The 22,723-nt window shown below is 37.4% G+C and overlaps 1 protein-coding gene across 3 annotated transcripts in view; it reads left to right on the plus strand.

Annotated features, from left to right (window-relative positions):
• HPRT1 (hypoxanthine phosphoribosyltransferase 1) overlaps positions 1-22,723 on the plus strand; it is a 40,872-nt gene that overhangs the window by 10,209 nt on the left and 7,940 nt on the right. For all 3 annotated transcript variants that reach the window (XM_016942663.3, NM_001110817.1, XM_016942664.2), the window contains 4 exon segments: positions 3,382-3,488; positions 5,214-5,397; positions 16,474-16,539; positions 20,196-20,213. In XM_016942663.3, the coding sequence (XP_016798152.1) occupies positions 3,382-3,488; positions 5,214-5,397; positions 16,474-16,539; positions 20,196-20,213 (375 nt within the window).

A 22,723-nucleotide genomic window follows, 5' to 3' on the forward strand; every position in this document is an offset into this window, starting at 1 on the left:
TTCTTTCTATAGTAAATATGTTCTGATATGATGTGAAGGTTTAGCAGATGCATCAGCATTTAATCCTAGAGGATCTGGCATAATCTTTTCCCCCAAGAATAGAAATTTTTTCTGCTTATGAAAGTAGTACATGTTTCTTTAAAAACAAATCAATATTGACTTCTGCCTGCTGTATAGCACTATGCCTCCACCTGGCCATGACCAGGGGCATGTCCTGGTCCACCTACATGAAAATGTTTGCAACCAGCCTCCTGGCCATGTGCACAGGGGCTGAAGTTGTCCCACAGGTATTACGGGCCAACCTGACAATACATGAAGTTCCACCAAAGTCTGAGAACTCAGAACTGAGCTTTGGGGACTGAAAGACAACACAAACCTCAAATTTCTCAGCACTGGAAACCTCAAAATATAACTGAATTCCATAAATAAGATTTTAAGTCTTAAATATGTATTTTTAAATGTATTAAAAGTCAAGCTGCTTGTATTTAAGCACCTAATACAATGCTTAGGTTGTAAAAGGAGATGCTCAATAGGTACTAACTGATATATTGAGATTTAATTATGGTTTGACCAATATTTATTGGAAACCACCAAAGCTTAAATCATCAGCTTCTTGAATGTGATTTGAAAGGTAATTTAGTATTGAATACCATGTGAGCTAGAGTATTTCATTCTTTCTGGTTTATTTCTTCAAATAGACTTTGAATATAATGGTGAATGGGTATTATAAATTAACTAATAAAAATGACATTGAAAATGAAAAAAAAATATATATTAAAGTGTAGAAAGTGACCAGGCGTGGTGGCTGACACCTGTAATCCAAGCACCTTGGGAGGCTGAGGCAGGAGGATCTCTTGATCCCAGGAGTTCAAGACCAGCCTGGGCAACATAGCGAGACTTCGTCTCTAAAAAAAAAAAAAGAGAGAGAAAAAAATTTTTTTTATTTAAAAAAAAGTGTAGAAAGTGTCAAGACCCCACTTCTTACCATTATTTGGTATATTACTCTATACCCACCTACCCTTCCTCCTTACTCCCTTCCTCCCTTCCCAATCTTTTTATCTTTTTGTATTCTGATTTTTTGTTTGTATATTTTGCTTTAATGTATCCTTTAAAAATTTCCCATACATTTTATATGTATATATAAAAACGCATGCTGCCAAAGATAATTTATAAGAAAGACCATTGAATTTTTTTTAAAAAGTGATATATATTCATTGAAAAAAATTTAGAATATATAGCAAAGCAATAAAGAACTAAATAAAATTGCTGTAACTCCTCTTTCAAAGATAATTGCTTTTATGATTTTGTTGTATTTTTTTTCTGTATATAGGTACATATATAGTATTTATAAAGCTGTACTCATAGTACATTTTCACATCACAGGTACCATATCAGTGTTATTAAATATTTTGTATGCCAGGGGCTAGACATACCAAGACAACCAATATGTGGTTCTACTTAAATAATATTAGAGTATCTTTTATGATGACACTTCATGAGTTGACTATAATAATCTTAGACTTCTAAGAGTTTGGGTTTTCAAAAGATCACTTAGCTTTTTTGGGTGATTTTTTCCCCCTTACTGTGAGATGAGAGAGGCTGTTTGGATTTGGGATTGGGGTAGCGGGAACAGCAACTTTTCTTTTCTTTTTCTTTTTTATTTTGAGGTAGGGTATTGCTGTGTCACCCAGGCTGGAGTGCAGTGGTGTGATCTCGGCTCACTGCAACCTCCACCTCCCGGGCTCAGGTGATCCTCCTGCTTCAGCCTCCCCAGTAACTGGGACTACAGGCGTGTGCCACATGCCTGGCTAATTTTGTATTTTTAGTAGAGATGGGGTTTCACCATGTTGGCCAGGCTGGTCTCTAACTCCTGACCTCAGGTGATACGCCCACCTGGGCCTCCCAAAATACTGGGATTACAGGCATGAGCCGCTGCATCAGCCAGCAGTTTTTCTTGTGGTTTTTTTTGTTTGTTTGTTTTGTTTTGTTTTGTTTTGTTTTGTTTTTGAGATAGGGTCTTACTCTGTTGTCCACGCTGGAGTGCTGTGGTATGATCGTAGCTCACTGCAGCCTCAAACTCCTGGGCTCAAGTGATTCCTTCTGCTTCCGCCTCCCGAGTAGCTGGGACTACAGGTATGCACCACCATACCTGGCAAATTTTTACAAAGTTTTTTGTAGGGACGGGGTCTTGCTACATTCCCCATGTCGGTCTTGAACTCCTGGCCTCAAGCAACTCTCCTGTCTCAGCCTCCCAAAGCACTGGGATTACAAGTGTGAGCCACCACACCATGCCAGTTTTTCCTGTTCAGTGTGATATTTTATCTTGTTAGACTACAGTGTGTTAAAATTTGTTATACTAAATTTTCAAACATACTCAAAAGTGGAGAGAATAGTATAATGAATACCCGTATGTTCATCACCCATGTTTAGAATATTATTAAATATAAAGATTTTGCTGCGTTTGTCTTAGCTCTTAAAAATTTTTCTTTTTCTCTTTGTGACCTAAAGGAAATTCCATATCTTATCACTTTACTTCTACATTCTTGACTAAGATGACTAAGACATATAGTTACATGGTTTTTTGTTTTGTTTTTTGTTTTTTAAAGACGAAATCTCGCTCTTGTCCCCCAGGCTGGAGTGCAATGGTGCCATCTCAGCTCAGTGCAACCTCTGCCTTCTGGGTACAAGCGATTCTCCTGCCTCAGCCTCCCAAGTAGCTGGGATTACAGGCTCCTGCCACCACGCCTGGCTAATTTTTGTATTTTTAGTAGAGACGGTGGGGGGAGGTTTCACCATGTTGACAAGGCTGGTCTGGAACTCCTGACCTCAGGTGATCCACCCGCCTCGGCCTCCCAGAGTGCTGGGATTATAGGCGTGAGCCACCGCGCGCAGCCTGTTTTTTTGTTTGTTTGTTTTGTTGTTTTTTTTGAGACAGAGTCTTGCGCCGTTTCCCAGGCTGGAGTGAAGTGGCGCATTCTTGGCTCACTGCAACCTTCACCTCCCAGGTTCAAGTGATTCTCCTGCCTCAGCCTCCCAAGTAGCTGGGACTACAGGCATGTGTCACCACACCCGGCTAATTTTTTTGTATTTTTAGTAGAGACGGGATTTCACCGTGTTGCCCAGGCTGGTGTCGAACTCCTGAGCTCAGGCAGTCTGCCTGCCTCAGCCTCCCAAAGTGCTGGGATTACACGTGTGAACCAACCCGCCCGGCCTGTTGTTTTCTTACATAATTCATTATCATACCTACAAAGTTAACAGTTACTAATATCATCTTACACCTAAATTTCTCTGATAGACTAAGGTTATTTTTTAACATCTTAATCCAATCAAATGTTTGTATCCTGTAATGCTCTCATTGAAACAGCTATATTTCTTTTTCAGATTAGTGATGATGAACCAGGTTATGACCTTGATTTATTTTGCATACCTAATCATTATGCTGAGGATTTGGAAAGGGTGTTTATTCCTCATGGACTAATTATGGACAGGTAAGTAAGATCTTAAAATGAGGTTTTTTACTTTTTCTTGTGTTAATTTCAAACAGCAGCAGCTGTTCTGAGTACTTGCTATTTGAACATAAACTAGGCCAACTTATTAAATAACTGATGCTTTCTAAAATCTTCTTTATTAAAAATAAAAGAGGAGGGCCTTACTAATTAATTACTTAGTATCAGTTGTGGTATAGTGGGACTCTGTAGGGACCAGAACAAAGTAAACATTGAAGGGAGATGGAAGAAGGAACTCTAGCCAGAGTCTTGCATTTCTCAGTCCTAAACAGGGTAATGGGCTGGGGCTGAATCACATGAAGGCAAGGTCAGATTTTTATTATTATGCACATCTAGCTTGAAAATTTTCCGTTAAGTCAATTACAGTGAAAAACCTTACCTGGTATTGAATGCTTGCATTGTATGTCTGGCTATTCTGTGTTTTTATTTTAAAATTATAATATCAAAATATTTGTGTTATAAAATATTCTAACTATGGAGGCCATAAACAAGAAGACTGAAGTTCTCTCCTTTCAGCCTTCTGTACACATTTCTTCTCAAGCACTGGCTATGCATGTATACTATATGCAAAAGTGCATATATACATTTATATTTTAACGTATGAGTATAGTTTTAAATGTTATTGGACACTTTTAATATTAGTGTGTCTAGAGCTATCTAATATATTTTAAAGGTTGCATAGCATTCTGTCTTATGGAGATACCATAACTGATTTAACCAGTCCACTATTGATAGACACTATTTTGTTCTTACAGACTGTGCTAGAAGAAACATTCTTTTACATGTTTGGTACTTGTTCAGCTTTATTCAAGTGGAATTTCTGGGTCAAGGGGAAAGAGTTTATTGAATATTTTGGTATTGCCAAATTTTCCTCTAAGAAGTTGAATCATTTTATACTCCTGATGTTATATGAGAGTACCTTTCTCTTCACAATTTGTCTCTTTTTTTTTTTTTTTTTTTGAGACAAGGTCTCTGTTGCCCAGGCTGGGGTGCAGTGCAGCAGAATGATCACAGTTCACTGCAGTCTCAACCTCCTGGGTTCAAGCGATCCTTCCACCTCAGCCTCCTGAGTAGCTGGGACTATAGGTGTGTGCCACCACTCCCAGCTAATATTTTTATTTTGTAGAAACAGGGTTCGCCATGTTACCCAGCCTCCCAAAGTGCTGGGATTACAGGCATGAGCCACTGGCCCAGTTTCTACAGTCTCTTTTAATGTTGTATATTATCCAAGAAATTTCATTTAATCAGAACCTGCCAGTCTGATAGGTGAAAATGGTATCTTGTTTTTATTTGCATTTAAAAAAAATTATGATAGTGGTATGCTTGGTTTTTTTGAAGGTATCAAATTTTTTACCTTATGAAACATGAGGGCAAAGGATGTGTTACGTGGAAGATTTTAAAAAAATTTTTAATGCATTTTTTTGAGACAAGGTCTTGCTCTATTGTCCAGGCTGGAGTGCAGTGGCACAATCACAGTTCACTCCAGCCTCAACATCCTGCACTAAAGTGATTTTCCCACCTCACCTCTCAAGTAGCTGGGACTACAAGTACATGCTACCATGCCTGGCTAATTTTTTTTTTTTTTTGGCAGGCATGGGGTCTCACTATATTGCCCAGGTTGGTGTGGAAGTTTAATGACTAAGAGGTGTTTGTTATAAAGTTTAATGTATGAAACTTTCTATTAAATTCCTGATTTTATTTCTGTAGGACTGAACGTCTTGCTCGAGATGTGATGAAGGAGATGGGAGGCCATCACATTGTAGCCCTCTGTGTGCTCAAGGGGGGCTATAAATTCTTTGCTGACCTGCTGGATTACATCAAAGCACTGAATAGAAATAGTGATAGATCCATTCCTATGACTGTAGATTTTATCAGACTGAAGAGCTATTGTGTGAGTATATTTAATATATGATTCTTTTTAGTGGCAACAGTAGGTTTTCTTATATTTTCTTTGAATCTCTGCAAACCATACTTGCTTTCATTTCACTTGGTTACAGTGAGATTTTTCTAACATATTCACTAGTACTTTACATCAAAGCCAATACTGTTTTTTTAAAACTAGTCACCTTGGAGGATATATACTTATTTTACAGGTGTGTGTGGTTTTTTAAATAAACTCCTCTTAGGAATTGCTGTTGGGACTTGGGATACTTTTTTCACTATACATACTGGTGACAGATACCCTCCCTTGAGCTACATCGGTTTGTGGGGAGTCAAAAGTCCTTTGGAGCTAGGTTTGACAAATAAGGTGGGTTAACACTTGTTTCCTAGAAAGCACATGGAGAGCTAGAGTATTGGCGAATTGAAGAAACCCCCTTTTTTTTTTAACACACTTAAGAAAGGGGACTGCAGGTATACTCAAGAGAGCAAGTCGCACCAGAAACCACTTTTGATCCACAGTCTGCCTGTGTCACACAATTGAAATGTATCACAACATTGACACTGTGGATGAAACAAAATCAGTGTGAATTTTAGTAGTGAATTTCATTCATAATTTGATCGTGCAAACGTTTGATTTTTATTACTTTAGACTATTGTTTCTGATTTTATGTTGGGTTGGTATTTCCTGTGAGTTACTGTTTTCCTTTAAAATAGGAATTTTTCATACTCTTCAAAGATTAGAACAAATGTCCAGTTTTTGCTGTTTCATGAATGAGTCCTGTCCATCTTTGTAGAAACTCGCCTTATGTTCACATTTTTATTGAGAATAAGACCACTTATCTACATTTAACTATCAACCTCATCCTCTCCATTAATCATCTATTTGAGTGACCCAAGTTTTTGACCTTTTCCATGTTTACATCAATCCTGTAGGTGATTGGGCAGCCATTTAAGTATTATTATAGACATTTTCACTATCCCATTAAAACCCTTTATGCCCATACATCATAACATTACTTCCTACCCATAAGCTCCTTTTAACTTGTTAAAGTCTTGCTTGAATTAAAGACTTGTTTAAACACAAAATTTAGACTTTTACTCAACAAAAGTGATTGATTGATTGATTGATTGATGGTTTACAGTAGGACTTCATTCTAGTCATTATAGCTGCTGGCAGTATAACTGGCCAGCCTTTAATACATTGCTGCTTAGAGTCAAAGCATGTACTTAGAGTTGGTATGATTTATCTTTTTGGTCTTCTATAGCCTCCTTCCCCATCCCCATCAGTCTTAATCAGTCTTGTTACGTTATGACTAATCTTTGGGGATTTGTGCAGAATGTTATTTTAGATAAGCAAAAACGAGCAAAATAGGGGAGTTTAACTTTAATATTTTCTTTTAAAAAGCATTTTATGTTATAAGATCAATTTTGAGTGGTAGAAATGCTTTGACATTTTATTTCCATTTTCTACTTTTAGTTTTTTTCCTATTTGTTTTAGATCTTAGAGGATTATTAAGCTGAACTCCTCAACTGATAAAAAACATGACATCTTAAACATAAGCAAAGCATATTTTTAGGTTAATTTTCACATAGAAAACAATTTATTTTATGTGAAATTCTATGTAGATATACTATTTTTTTGGTATTTATTGATATGTTTATTTTATTTTATTTTATTTTATTTTATTTTATTTATTTATTTATTTATTTTGAGACAGAGTCTCGCTCTGTTGCCCAGGCTGGAGTGCGGTGGCACGATCGTAGCTCACTGCAACCTCCATCTCCCGGGTTCAAGCAATTCTTCTGTCTCAGCCTCCCGAGTAGCTGGGACTACAGGTGCCTGCCACTATGCCCGGCTAATTTTTGTATTTTTAGTAGAGATGGGGTTTCACCTTGTTGGTCAGGCTGGTCTCGAACCCCTGACCTCAGGTGATCCACCCACCTCAGCCTCCCAAAGTGCTGGGATTATAGGCATGAGCCACCGTGCCCGGCCGACATGTTAATTTTTTAAAAAAGGCTTTACTGGGGTATATTTTATATAATATAATAATCACATGTTTTAACTATACAATTCCAAGCTTTTTAGTATATTTATAGGGCTATGCAAGGAAGATATACTGTTAAACAGTAGAAATTGAGAAAGCTCTTCTGATAATATCTCTTGATTTGATGATGGCTCATGCCTGTAATCTCAGTGCTTTGGAAGGCCAAGACAGCAGAATCACTTGAGGCCAGGGGTTCGAGACCAGCCTGTGCAACACAGCAATACCCTATCTTTACAAATAATAAAAATAAAAATATCTGTTGATTTGAAGTAAAGTTTTTTTTTAAAGACAAGGTCTCATTCTGTCACCCAGGCTGGAATGCAGTAGCAAGATCACAGCTCACTGTGGCCTTGACCTTCTGGGCTCAAGTGATTCTCCCACTTCGGCCTCCCGAGTAGCTGGGACTACAGGTGTGCACCACCATGGCTGGCTAATTTTTTTTATGTTTGTAGAGATTGGGTCTTACTGTGTTGCCCAGGCTGATCCCAAACTCCTGGGCTCAAGCAGTCTTCCTGCCTCAGCCTCTAAAATTGCTGGGATTACAGGCTTGAGTCACCATGCCCAGCCTGAAGTAGCATTTCTACCCTGTTTAATAATTCAGCAGCTTGTCATGTAAGATATTCATATATGCATATAAAACATTAGGCAGCTTAATTTGGTAAAACTGTAAAATGGAAATTTTAAATTGTTTGCAGCATCAATAACATTGATGTCAGTATGATTTTTACATGCTGATCTTGACCAATTTGAAACAGTGAGTTAAAATCTGGCTGATCCGTACTAATCCTAAAGAAATATTCTATGAACTATTAAATGTTTCCAGAATATATAAAGAAACATTATGATGTCAACACACCCATCTATTTTTTTTTGGAAATAAAAACTCCATTTTTCTTATTAAAGAAAACATGCTTATTAGAAAACATACGGCTGGGTGCAGTGGCACACATGTAATTCCAGTGCTTTGGGAGATCGAGGTGGGAGAATCACTTGAGGCCAGGAGTTTGAGACCAGCCTAGACAACATAATGAGACCCCATCTCTACACAAAAAGAATTAGTTGTGCATGGTGGCGTGCACCTGTAGTCCCAGCTACTTGGGAGGCAGAGGCAGGAGCATCCCTTGAGCCCAGGAGTTTGAGACTGCAGGAGTTCGAGACTGAGTGGAATGCAGTGGAACTGCATTCCAGCCTGAGTGACAGAGGGAGACCCTGTCTTAAAAAAAATAAGAAAGAAAACACAACTGCAGAAAATTATAAAGGATTTAAGTCATTCCAAATATCACTGCCACTTTTTATTTAGAATATTCTAAAGAATTCTCTCTCTGTGTACACACACACATATGCGTACTCTTAATCCAAGTAGCTTGGTAGGATTTTATTTACCTAGTGCCTAGATGGGAAATTGCCTGGGGATTCCAAATACCTATTTCATTAAATTAAAGATGTCACTGATTTTAAGACTTAACACTATTTTTCATACTGCCAAGAAAGAAAACACTACCAGTTATAAATGTAAATTGCCATCAATTGTAATACATCAATTTTAGAGCTATTATTAATAAAATGTGAATGTGCATCTTAGAGCAATGAAATATAGTACTAAATATTTGATGACCTTTTCTGCCCTGTGATATTCAGAAAGTGAAAGTTAAATATGGGCTGAGCATGGTGGCTCACACCTGTAATCCCAGTACTTTGGGAAGTCAAGACGGGAGGCTGGCTTGAACCCAGGAGTTCAAGACCAGCCTAGGCAATGTAGCGAGACGCCATCTCAAAATATTAAAAATAAGTAAATAAGTAAATAAAAAGAAGGTTAAGTATGCAAATGTACTTCCTTTGTTGTGAATTTATTTCAATTTTATAGTGATTTTTTTTTTTTTGAGACGAAGTCTCACTCTTGTCCCCCAGGCTGGAGTGCGATGGCGTGATCTCAGCTCACTGCAACCTCTGCCTCCCAGGTTCAAGCTATACTCCTGCCTTGGCCCCCTGAGTAGCTGGGATTACAGGCGCCTGCTACCATGCCTGGCTAATTTTTGTATTTTTAGTTGAGATGGGGTTTCACCATGTTGGCCAGGCTGGTCTAGAACTCTTGACCTCTGGTGATCCACCCGCCTCGGACTCCCAAAATGCTGGGATTACAGGCGTGAGCCACCGTGCCTGGCCAGTGGTTTTTTGTTGTTGTTGTTGGTTTTTTGTTTTGTTTTGTTTTTTTTTTTGAGACAGGATCTTGCTCTGTCACCCAGGCTGGAGTGCAGTGGTGCCATCTTGGTTCACTGCAACCTCTGCGTGGGCTCAAGCAATCCTCCCACCTCACTCTCCAGAGTAGCGGGGACCACAGGTGTGTGCCACCACACCTGACTAATTTTTGCATTTTTTTTGTAGAAACAGGGTTTTGCCATGTTGCCCAGGTTGGTCTGAAACTCCTGGGCTCAAACAATCCAACTGCCTTGGCTTCCCTAAGTGAAATTACAGGCATGGGCCACTGTACCCAGTCTAGTGATTTTTTTATTTTTATTTTTATTTTATTTTATTTTTTTTTTTACCAAAAAAACAAAGCCTCAGGAGGAAAAGTTGATACACAAGTAAATTTTATTGGAAATGTTTTTGTGTGGACCTTAAGCAGAGGGAAAATTAGTCTGCATTATGGTGTATCCAGACTAAATGACAGATATTAAAATGAAATTATTCTTAGGATTTGCAATCTTAGAGAAAACTTTTTCATTTTTATTTTTTTGAGTTACAAATTATCTTCATTTACATTTGAGAACAGTGAGTCACAGAGGGATTAAGTAATTTACTCAAGATCATACAAGTCTTTGATTTGAACCCAGTCTTTTAACTCTGCAGAACTCAGAGTCACTCTTATTTGGAAAAACTTTTTAACTGACGTGGATCCTCTAATATGGGCTTCCTATTATTCATTCTCTATTAGTCAGAAGTTTTGCAAGCAGACAGAATTCATTTTGCCAATTACGGGATTTTCCCTCAGTTGCAGTCAAGGTTCATAAAACTATAACTCTTTATCTTTAATTAGAAATGTTTTTTTTTTTTGAGACAAGGTCTTGCTCTGTTGCCCAGACTGGAATGCAGTGGCATAGTGGCCCATTGCAGCTTTGAACTCCTGGGCCTAAGGGATCCTCTGCCTCAGCCTCCCAAGTATCTGAGACTACAAGTGCGTGCCATCACCCATGGCTATTTTTAAAAAAAAAAAATTTGTAGAGATAGGGTCTTGCTGTGTTGCCCAGGCTGGTCTCAAACTCCTGGTCTCAAGCAATCCTTCTGCCTTGGTCTCCCAAAGTGCTGAGATTACAGGTGTCAGCCATTGCACCTGGCCAAAACGATAACTTAAAATACACACACACACACACACACACACACACACAAACACATATGTGTATTTGTGTGTGTGTGTGTGTGTCTCAAAAGGTATCAAAAGAGAATAGCTATAACTTTAGTGTTGATCTTGATAGTGACTTGATTAGGCTCTGTTTAACATCAAAGATGCAAATTAATACTTTCTTTGAGCATATTAAAAATGCAGAAAATATTAGGGTATTTTATTTTAAATAAATTGTATTCTGTATATTTAAGGTATACAACATGATGTTATGGGATACATATAGATGGTTAAAAGATTACTGCAGTGAAGCAAATTAACGTATCCCTCAACTCACATAGTTACCCATTTTTTTTTTGTTTTGGTGGCAAGAGGAGCTTAAAATCTCATTTAGTGTGAATCCCAAATACAGCACAATTTTATTACCTATATACTTCATGTTGTACATTATATTTCTAGACTTGTTCATCCTACATATCTGCTACTTTGTATCCTCTGAGCTACATCTCCCCATTTTCTCACTTGCCCCCCAAGTAGTTTCTTAAAGTGTCTCATGTAAGAGGGCAGTAGCTTTCAGCTTAAACTTTTTCTCTGTATGTAGTCGATTTCTTTGAGGTATACTTTTCTCTCCAGAATAGTTAGATGTAGGTATACCACTTTGATGTTGACACTAGTTTACCTAGAACTTATCTTCTGTAAATCTGTCTCTATTTCCATCTCTGTCTCCATCTTTGTCTCTATCTCTATCTGTCTATCTCTATCTATCTATCTATCTATCTATCTATCTATCTATCTATCTATCTATCTATCTAAAGCAAATTCATGCCCTTCTCCTATTTATTGAATCGAGACCATAGACAGGGGTGAGAGAAAGAATTTGGCAGGAATGGGGATGTGTATTATCTGTGGCATAAGGAAACTTTCCAGAACTAGGTTCAAAAGTATACTTTCTAGTTCTTTCCCATGGCTTTTCACTTTGATGTAGTCCTTATCAGGTAACTGAGGTTTTATATAAGTCCCCTGATTCTTAGAACATGAAGGTGTAGTAGTCAAGGTTGGTCCCTTGAAACCACAAATTTTGTGAAAAAAAATTAAGAAAATTGAATAATTTCCTCAGCAAATACATATTGATCATCTGTTATACAGCCATGAGAAGTGGTTCTGTTGCACACGTTTATTTTATCAGATCCTAATCCCAAACCAGGCATAAAATGGAAACCATGAAGATAGGATGAAATAACTTCTGAATGTTTGAATGTTTGAAAATAGTGTATTTAAAAATACCAGGTGGTTTTTGTTTGTTTCTTGTTTTTTTCTTTTTTTGAGACAGGGTCTCACTCTGTCACCCAGGCTGGAGTGTAGTGGTGCAATCTCATCTCATTGCAGTCTTGACCTCCCAGGCTCAGGTTATCTCCCACCTCAGCCTCCCAAGTAGCTGGGACTACAGGCACATGCCACCACGCCCGGCTAATTTTTTGTATTTTTTGTAGAGACGGGGTTTCACCCTGTTGCCCAGGCTGGTCTAGAACTCCTGGGCTTAAGCGATCCTCCCACCTCAGCCTCCCAAAGTGCTAGGATTACAGGCATGAGCCACCATGCCTGGCAGAAAATACCAGGTTTTTAAGTATCAGCACTTACTCTTCAATCTTTTCTATTACTATGTTGTGCTAAATGGTATTTTTTATTTAATTAGAGCAATGCTGTTCAATAGAACTTTCTTTGAGGATGGAAATATTTTATATTTCTGCTATGTGGTACAGAGCCACTAGTGACATGTGGCTTTTGAGCACTTGACACATCTTGTGCAACACAGGAACTGAATTTTAAAGTAATTTATATTGCCACATGTGGCTACCATATGGGACGGTGTAATACTAGATGATCTGTAAGGGCTGTGCTTCATCAGTGTCATTTTTTAACTGACAAAAACCTTTAGTTTTTTTTTTAGTAATGTGTTTATTTAAAAGAATTCATAAAATACAAGTAAACAAATTAACTTATTACCTGAGCATATGTCCTTTCATACTTATTTTTCCTGCGTACATATTTTGGAAAATGGAATATCTGCCCTTTTTTTTTTTTATCTGAGATACAGTCTACCTCTAAAAATATATGATTCTAACATTCTCACTTTTGTTGGCATTTGATCAGGGTATAGAAAAACAGTTAAAAGGACAGAGAATGGTTGAGAGATTATGATATGAAGAGAAAATGTGATTGAGTGTGGTAGACTTGGGGCCTGCTTGAATGTTGAGAGAATGACTGTTTTCCGATAAAAAAAAAAAAGTCCATTCTAGGATCCTAAAAGAAAGGTCTGAAGTTCACTGCAGAAAGCAAGCTACATAGTACTAAGCCACTAAGGGGACATGGAGCCCTTAGTAATTCCTACCTTAGTAATAGTCTCATCATGCCCTCTTGGGAACCCAGCCTTGTTGATTAGCCTCTCTGCTTTCTCTCCTTATAGTTCAACCTCCCTGTTTGTTCCAAGCAGTTCTTTTCCTGCCCATTTATTATGCATTTCTATACAGCTTTCCTCCTCTTTTTCTATACCATGCTGCAGTTCTTATTGCTACCTAGAGGTTTTCAAAATTCCTAGGGGCGGACAAGTAGGCATAAACAAAGTTCTTCCCTATTATCCTTCCTATTTTTTCGCCTAGACTGAAGAGGTAGACAAAATAGAAATAAAGACATTAAGGGTATGTGTTTGTAGTCCCAAAGAGCTTCTCTGGCAATTTTATGTAGTTGACAGTGACGCTCTGAGTTCAGGACAGATTGGACTCCTTGGCTGAGAGGAGTGAGGAGATAGGACAGTAGAGGAGAGGGTAGAGCAACTCTGGAGGAAGCTTTCCCCTCACTTTTGCCAGTCCTGTTATCCTAGACTTAACCATAATTAAAGATGAGGGAGGCACTCAGTAAAGGGATCTAGTGGGAAGCTTGTTCCAGACAGCCAAGGAGGGAGGTTCGCGCAGTTCCTTTGGCCACCCAGGTGGGGTAATTGATCCATGTATGCCATTCGTGTACAATGTAGGCACTTATACCTGTATTCCAATGTAGTGAACTATACCATTACTCTTAAATTAATATTCTTTATTAGCTTCCATGGTGGCTATAGGCCAGGCAAGAGAGTTAAGAAAAAATAAATAGCCAGGTATGGTGACTCAAGCCTGTAATCTCGGCACTTTAGGAGGCCGAGGCAGTAGGATCGCTTGAGTCCAGGAGTTCAAGACCAGCCTGAGCAAAATAGTGAGATCCTGTCTCTATTTTTTAAAAAAGCCTTGGGGCAAACAGGAGTATGGAGGTTTGGATGCTAATAGAACAGCAGTGTCTTACTGCTTGGAGTTCTCGTTTCTTGTCCTATCACCGTAGCCTTTGGATCACAGCAATTTTTCCATGACTCCATACTTTTCAGTTCTTGAATATTTTTTCCTTTATTCCTCTTGTCTCTGTAAAGACATCAACTGGAGTCGGACTGTAATACCAGGTATCTCCAGAAGATGGCACTATTTAACAGACTTTATAAATAATTTGATGTGAGTCACTGTTATCTGAAGCTTGTTGCCTTTTCTTTCTTTCTTCTTTCTTTTTTTCCCCCATCAATTCTGTATGTTTGAAATGCTGGGTTTTAAGTTAGAATAAGGGATGTCTGTAATTTCCCTAAATTGAGAAGTAATACGCAAAGGTTGATATCAGAAGTCATGCTCACCTTGCAACACCAAATAATACTGGCCCATTTGTGATTTTTGAAAGTAACACTCCATAATAAATGGATGTATATATAGAAGCATAACAAAAATAGAAGCACATAAAAGTGAAAAGTCTCATAAACCCCATTGTCACTACTCATGTAATTGCTGTTACAAATTTGTTTAAATGTTGAATAAAAATGGTGTCATAGGCAATACAGTGTTCCACTACTTGGTGTTTTTAATAGCATTATTCTGTCTCAGTGTGCATTGGATTATCAGGTGCTTTTTAATAGTTGCATGGTATTACATTGTGTAGATGAACTTGATTAATTTAAATGGTTCCCTGTTAATGGACATGTTGGTTCGTTTTTGTGAACAACTGATACAGTGAACATTTATTTTTTAAATAAAAAAAAGAGAGACAGGGTCTTGCTGTGTTTCTCGGGCTGGCCTTGAACTCCTGGGGTCAAGCGATCGTCTCGCCTCTGCCTCCCTGGGATTACAGGCATGAAGCCACTGCACCCGGCCCAGTGAACACTCTTGAATGTATCTTTGTATACTTGTCAGTGTTTTTGTAGCATTGATTCCCAGAAGTGGGATTACTGGATTAAGTGACATGCATGTTTGCAATTTTAACAGGTATTGCTATGTCATTTTCAAAAGAAGCTATGCCAATTAATACTCTCACCAACAAGAGTGCTTATTTCCCCTCAGCATATTATCAGGCTTAAGTTTTGCCAGTATGGGTGGGAGAACAGTAGAATCACATTGTTTTAGTGTTTGTTTCTCAGATAGATATAATTTTACACCTTATAACCTTCTCTTCTATAAATTGTCTATTTGTGTTCATTCTCCATTTTCCTATGGGTTCTTATTGTTGGAGCCCAATATATAAAAGGGGGTATTTGTTACAGAACCTCTTCAGTTTTGGTTCATGTCATGCCTGGGTTTTTACCCTTTCTACGGATGTTAAAAAAATTCTCTATTTTCTTCCAGTCCACTTATGGCTTTATTTTTTACATTTAGATTTTAATCCGTCTGGAATTTATTTTTGTGTATGCTGTGAGGTAGGGACCATACTTTTATTTTTTCCCAAATGGGTTACTAGTTGGCCAAACATCATTTATTGAATAATTCATCTTTTCCCTACTGACTCGAAATACCATCTTTATTGTATACTAAATCCTCATATAGTTCTGGGTCTGTTTCTGGGCTCTACTTTGTTCATTTACTGTGCTGGTACTGCACCGTTGTAATTGCTGTGGCTTTGTGGTATGGTATGGCTTGCTCTCTGCTAGGGCAAGTCGAAGCTCTTTTGTTCACCTGCTCTTTCACCCAAATTTTCTGTCCTGAATCCAGCACAGCCAAATTATGGTCATTGTCACCACCAACTACAGTGGGTGTTGAGCATTTCCCATTGAATCTCCTGTAAGGGTTTTATTGGATTCTGTGATAGCAGTAAAATGGGAGCCTAAGAGGTATTCCTTAAAGGACTACTAATCAGACCTGGTTTCCCAGATGATGCTGAAGATGACGGGGCCTGGGCTAGACTTTTGAGGGACATATCCTTGGGGTTGGGTGTGATATAGACCAGCCCTTACAATTTGCTTGACTCATGGGAATCGTACAGGGCCAGAACCAGACACCTGTCATGCTAATAACTTCCCTCACAATTCAGAAATCACTGTGATTGAAGATGGGTGGCTGTTATAATACTACCCACTTAAAAATGGATGTAACCCATTTTTTAGGACTCTTAAAAACATCAAATCAGTAATGGCCGATTAGGACTTTTTAATTTTTACTAATCTCTACTTGAAAGTTTTCTAGTCATTCATTTCAGGAAACCTAATTCTTATAATTCATATCATTTAGAATATCATAATGCTATGGACATTAGATAGCTAACTTCTCAAATCTTCTAGTTCTCATTTAATTTGAAGTTTGTGTGTGTACATAAGGATATACATATACATATGTGTGTGTAGATATATATATATAGTTTTTTTTTTAACTAGAATGACCAGTCAACAGGGGACATAAAAGTAATTGGTGGAGATGATCTCTCAACTTTAACTGGAAAGGTATGTATCTTGAAAGGGAAGAAAAAAAAGCACTTCATACCGAGTCAATTAGTAACAGTGTGCTTTCAATCAATCACTAAGAGATAATTTACATAGTATAACTAAATGGGTTATTTAACCCTTGGAAGCAGTCTAGGTTAATTATCGTTCCCTAGGTCATGTAGTAAAAAGACAGTAGAATCCAACATTAACCTTAAATGTCCATATTGTCAAGTACTGCTGTCTGCCTCTGTGGGACTCTAATTTGGGATCCTTCAAAAAACATTGATGGGGGAAAAGATAGCCTTTAAAAAAAAAAAAAAAAACCTATGTGAGTCTATGTGAGGTAGACTCACATAGTTTCCTAAAAGAGAGCAAAGCAGTATTATGTAGTGGCTGAAAGTGTGAGTTCCGGAGCCTGACAACTGATTCAAAGCATGGCTTAGTAATTCCTACCTCTGACCTTGGGCAAGTTACTTAACCTCTCTGTGTCCCATATGTGATTAGGGTGAGGTTGATAATAGCAGCCATAGAGTTAAGAGGATTAAGTGCTATAATGCAAGTAGAGCTCTTACAACAGTTTCTGGTAAATCACTCAATAAATTCAGAATACTATTATTTTAAGAAATCTCAAAGAGTTTTCTTGTACCTTAAAATTCTCCTAGTGTGAACCATTGGTTTTGGTATATTGTGCTTCCATGTAGTTTAATATCAAGGTGTTTTTAGATTTCCCTTTTAATTTATTTGTTGACCCATTGGTTGTTCAGGAGCATGCTGTTTACCTGAAAATAATGGAGATATTAAGGTATTTGAATATTTATCTTCTAGTACATTGAAAAGCTTTTTGAGAGTAACCAATAATAAATGATGGAATGCTACTGCTTTTTTTTTTTGAAGCTGCCAGTTATTGTTTACTTACACCATGCCAAATATAAAGGCATTAATCTCATAAAAGTTTCACAACAATCCTGTGAGGGAGACGATATCCCCATTTTACAAATCAGGAAATTAAGACTTAATAAGGTTAAAAGACTTGCCCGAAGTCACAGAACCAGTAAGTGGTAGAGCTTGAATTTGAATACAGACCTGACTCTAAAGCTCTTTTCTTTCTTTAGATTTTAGTGTTCATTGCTTACTTGAATGAGTATCTATAAGAAAACTTTAACATGTAAAACTTCTGTGAAATTATCTTGTCCCATATCAGGGTCATGTCAAACTAATGTCCTCCTCAGCATCTTTGGAAAACTTCAGAGGAGAAATGAGCTTTGCCCCTCCTGTTCATTTCCTATACCACTGTTAGACCTGTCCTTCCCTTTCAGCATGCTTTGTCCATATTTAGAAGCTGTTGAAGCCATTGCTTGTCTGGTCAGTTTTTAGTGCTGGAATGGACCTAGCCTTTTAGGCCTTCTAAGATTTAGTTTGATCTTGTCTTTCCCACCTAATGGCTCTGTTCTACTACATAGATTTGATCTGAAACAGTTCTCTGTTTCTAAAATAACTTTCTTTTCATGATAGTCACAGTAAAGTACATTTATTATGGAAAAATCAATAAGTATAACTTGAGTGAAAGTTATTTCTTGGTGGTAAGATTATGGGATTATTTGAACTTTCTGTTTCATTTTATTTTATTTATTTATTTATTTATTTTTGTGATGGAGTCTCACTCTGCTGCCCAGGCTGGAGTGCAGTAGTACGATCTTGGCTCACTGCAACCTCCCCTTCCCAGTTCAAGTGATTCTCCTGCCTCAGACTCCCAAGTAGCTGGGATTACAGGCGCACGCCACCATGCCTGGCTAATTTTTTTATCTTTAGTAGAGACAGGGTTTCACCATGTTGACCAGGCTGATCTCCAACTCCTGATCTCAGGTATCCACCTGCCTCAGCCTCCCAAAGTACCGGGATTACGGGTGTGAGCCACCCTGCCTGGCCTCATTTTGTCTTTTGGGGGTATTTTTGTGTGCAGATATATATGTATATAAATATTTTTCCCTCTTTTCCCCAGTTAGTATTTGAGCAGATGAACTTTGGACCCGAATACCTGTATTCAAGTCTCTAATACCACTTCTTGGCTATTTTCATTTTATCAAATGGCCTCTTATCCTCGTTTTTCTCATTTATTAAGTAGAGATGTAACTACTTGATATAATTCAAAAACTCAATAATGGCATTCTTTTGTTTTTTAGACTCTAGTGTCTGTACTCCTTGTACCATGCTGGGATTCATTTGAACAATTGCATGGCTTTTTTAGTGTATTATTACATTTGCAATTTACTTAGAATTTACTGGGACCTCGTACAAATGGGAAAAAAACTTAACTGTGTTACTCATTTGCTGTGTGCCTTTGGATTGACCCTATTTTTTGTATTCATTTTCTCCCCATGTCCTGAGTTCCACTTTGAATAAAAAGTAATTTTTTTCCTGCCTGTAAAATAGGCTACCAATAGGCTGCAGTTGTCTATAGTAGCTGCTTCACTGAGGAGAGCTCAGCATGAGAGAAATAGTATGAATTGCTTGCCACAAGTTATGGGCTAGCCTTACTTCATTCTGTACTTGGACCTGTTTAGGCTTCTAAGAGATCTTACCTCCAACAATAAACTGCTTTGAGACATGAAAAGGTGGAAGCTTTACTTGGTTATAACTTTACTTTTAATACCTAGAACAGTGAGTCTTCAAACTTGTATTTGCATGCCCAATTTATAAAAAGTTTCCTGAGCATTTACCCCTAATATATGCATTTTAAATTATATATGATTTATGGTAATAATAATATATATGTTACAAAATACATACAAAAATATAGATTAAACAAGGTGAGGTAAAAAATTTAGAAGTTCTAATCTTTCTTGCAAACCAGTGGATCTTTTGTGCCTTACTCTGGTAAACACTGTCTTAGAAGAATATATAGAACATTAAAATCTTAATGCTATAGTTATATGACAGAGTATGATGAGAACAGATAAACAATACATCATGAATCTTCTTGTGGCAGTGTTTATGACCATTATGTGAAATGCTGCCTCATTCTTATAACTAGCATAAGAACAGATAGGACTTTCTCGATTTTGAGGGTTAATTATTAGATGGTATTTTCTGTTAAGGACTCTTCCAGCTATAAAATTCTTAAATGTAGAAAGCAAAGTGAGGGTTTATGGTGAGAGGAAGCATTGGTATCATGTTTTAGTGTAGTCCAAGAATATGGACACATCCAGAAAATGCAGATCAAGTTTAGCCTAATGAGAAAATATATTTTGGAGTCCATATGGTAAATTAAATTATGTGATTTTTGAGTTATTGTACAAATATAATTCTTAGAATGTTAGAGTCAGGAGACTATAAGAGACCAACTGCTTCAAGTTTCATTTAACACATGGGAAACTAAGGCCAGAGAAATTTCAAGACTTGCCCAAGATTAGACCTCTTGTTAAGTAATGAAAGTGTTTTAAAAACAGGTGGGTCAAATTCTGTTTTTAAAATTTCCATTATGATGAAAATTTCAGTATTACAGGCTTCCAAATCCCAGCAGATGGGCCACTTGTTTAAAGGAGAGTTTGATATAATAAAGCATCTAAAAACAAGAGTTTGGATAATTCCTTAGGGTTGTTATGATGTGATTTGACTTATAATTGGAAATACCGTTTTATTCATTGTACTGATTTTCATTTCTCTTTTTCTTCTAGAATGTCTTGATTGTGGAAGTAAGTTCACATTTACTTTTAATATAACATTTATGACTTTTCTAACTTAGTATGCACTATCCTAAAGGTAAGCCAGGGAGAGAAATTCCTCTGCATCAGTTTTAATGGTGGGCTTGTGTTCTAAAGGAGTGAGATTGGTTTTTTGTAAAGACTACTTAGTAATTTGTTTTTACCAATAATGGAATGGTATACTTCCTACCTCTCTTTTTTTGTTTGAAGTATTTTCTTTCTAAACATAACTCTCTCTCTCTATTTATCTATATATAATATATACATATATATCTTATATTTTATGTATATATATATCTTGCTTAGATTTTGTCTTATGTAATATTTGGTACATAAAAAATAATATTTATAATTTGTAGACTATTTTCCATGTGTTATTATGTGCTAAAGTATTTTGTATCTTAGCACCGAGAGGCTAAGCAGTTTCCTAGGGTTACCAGCTAGTAAACTAAGGGAAACCTTTACTTCCTTTAGCTCAGTGGTTCTCAAAATGTGGTTCCCTAGACCAAAAGTGTTAATATCAGACAAGAACCTACCGAATCAAAATATCTGTGATGAGGCCCAGCAAGCTATGCTTTAACAAGTTTCCAAGTGATTCTGATGCATGCCAAGGTTTAGGATCCCTTGTTTTTACTCATAAGTCACTTTCTCATTAAGGCCTTCCCTGGCCATCCTATATAAAATCTCACGTTTTCACACCGTCAACTTCCTATTCCTCCTCAATACTTTTATTTTCCTGATCACTTATCACTGTCTAACAGCCTCTCTCTCTCTCTCTCTCTATATATATATATATATCACTTATCACTGTCTAACAGCCTCTCTCTCTATATATAATCTATAGATTATATATATATGCAGCATTGTGCAATCATTATCACGCTCAATTTTAAAACATTTTCATTGCCCCACAAAGAAACCCAATCCCCTTAGCCATCACTCCCCATTTCCCCTTCCCCCAGCACCTAGCAAACTGATCATCTACCTACTTGCTGTCTATAAGATTTGCCTATTCTGGACATTTTGTATAAATAGAATCATACAATATGTGGCCTTTTGTATCTGGCTTCTCTCACTTAATGTTTTCAAGGTTCATTCATGTTGTGGAGTATATCTGCACTCATTTCCTTTTTATTGCCAAATTGTATGGATAGACAGGTGTTCCTCAACTGTGTCCTGATAAACCCATCTGAAGTTGAAAGTATCATAAGTTGAAAATGGATTTACTACTTTGATAAATCTATCCTAAAGTCAGAAAAATCTCATGTTGAACCATCGTAAGTTGGATACCATCTGAATTACATTTTTGTTATCCATTCATTGGTTGACAGACGTTAGGTTGTTTCCACTGTTTGCTCCTTATTTCTCGTACCTGAAATGTCCTTATTCCCTCCCTTCTTATCCCATGTTTAAGTCATTTAAGACCCAGCTCAAACGTCACCTCCACAAAACCTTCCTTGATACCCCTTTCCTCTTCAATTCACTTGGACCTTTTGCATTTAATTTTAATTTTTATTTTTTTTTAAGACAGAGTCTCACTCTGTCACCAGGCTGGAGTGCAGTGGTATGATCTCAGCTCACTAACTACTCTGCCTCCCAGGTTCAAGCAATTCTCATGCCTCAGCCTCCCAAGTAGCTGGGACTACAGGTGTGCGCCACCATGCCTGGCTAATTGTGTGTGTGTGTGTGTGTGTGTGTGTGTGTGTATGTATGTATGTATATGTGTGTGTGTGTGTATATATATACACACATATATAAATATATATACATATATATACACACACATATATAAATATATATATATACACACACACACATATATATATATATATATATTTTTTTTTTTTTTAAGTAGAGATGGGGTTTTGCCATGTTGGCCAGGCTGGTCTGGCCTCAAGCCATCCTCCCACCTCGGCCTTGCAAAGTGCTGGTATTATAGGCATGAGCCACTGTGCCTGGCCTGCATTTCATTTTAATTATAAAATATTTTGAACTCAGAAAAAAGGGTATGCTGAATACCTACGTACCCACCACAAAGTATTAACATTTTGCCATATTTGCTTCTGATCTTATTTTTTTTTAAGAAATTAAAGATCATAATACAACTAAAGCCCCATTTCTTTCCCTTCATTCCCAGAAGTATGACAATTATCCTTAAAGTTGATACATATCGTTCCCATGCATGTTTTTTATACTTCCCTAGTACAAGTTAGCTGTATCCTTTGCTCAGGGGCTCATCAAGCTGAATCAAGGGACTCATGATCCTCTTCAAAGTTCCTTCAGGTTGTTGGCAGAATTTAGTTCCTTGTGATTGTAGAACTGAGGGCCCGTTTTCTCACTGGCTGCTGGCCAGGGGTTGCTCTCAGATATTTAAAGGCTCATGCCCTAGCCCATGACAGTCTCACAACATGGCAGCTGACTTCTTAAAAACCAGCAGGAGAATCTTGCTCTAGTCTACCACATAACCTAATCACAGGAGCGGCTATCCCGTTATTTTCACA

Source organism: Pan troglodytes, chromosome X, assembly GCF_028858775.2.
Source record: "Pan troglodytes isolate AG18354 chromosome X, NHGRI_mPanTro3-v2.0_pri, whole genome shotgun sequence".
Taxonomy (NCBI): domain Eukaryota; kingdom Metazoa; phylum Chordata; class Mammalia; order Primates; family Hominidae; genus Pan; species Pan troglodytes.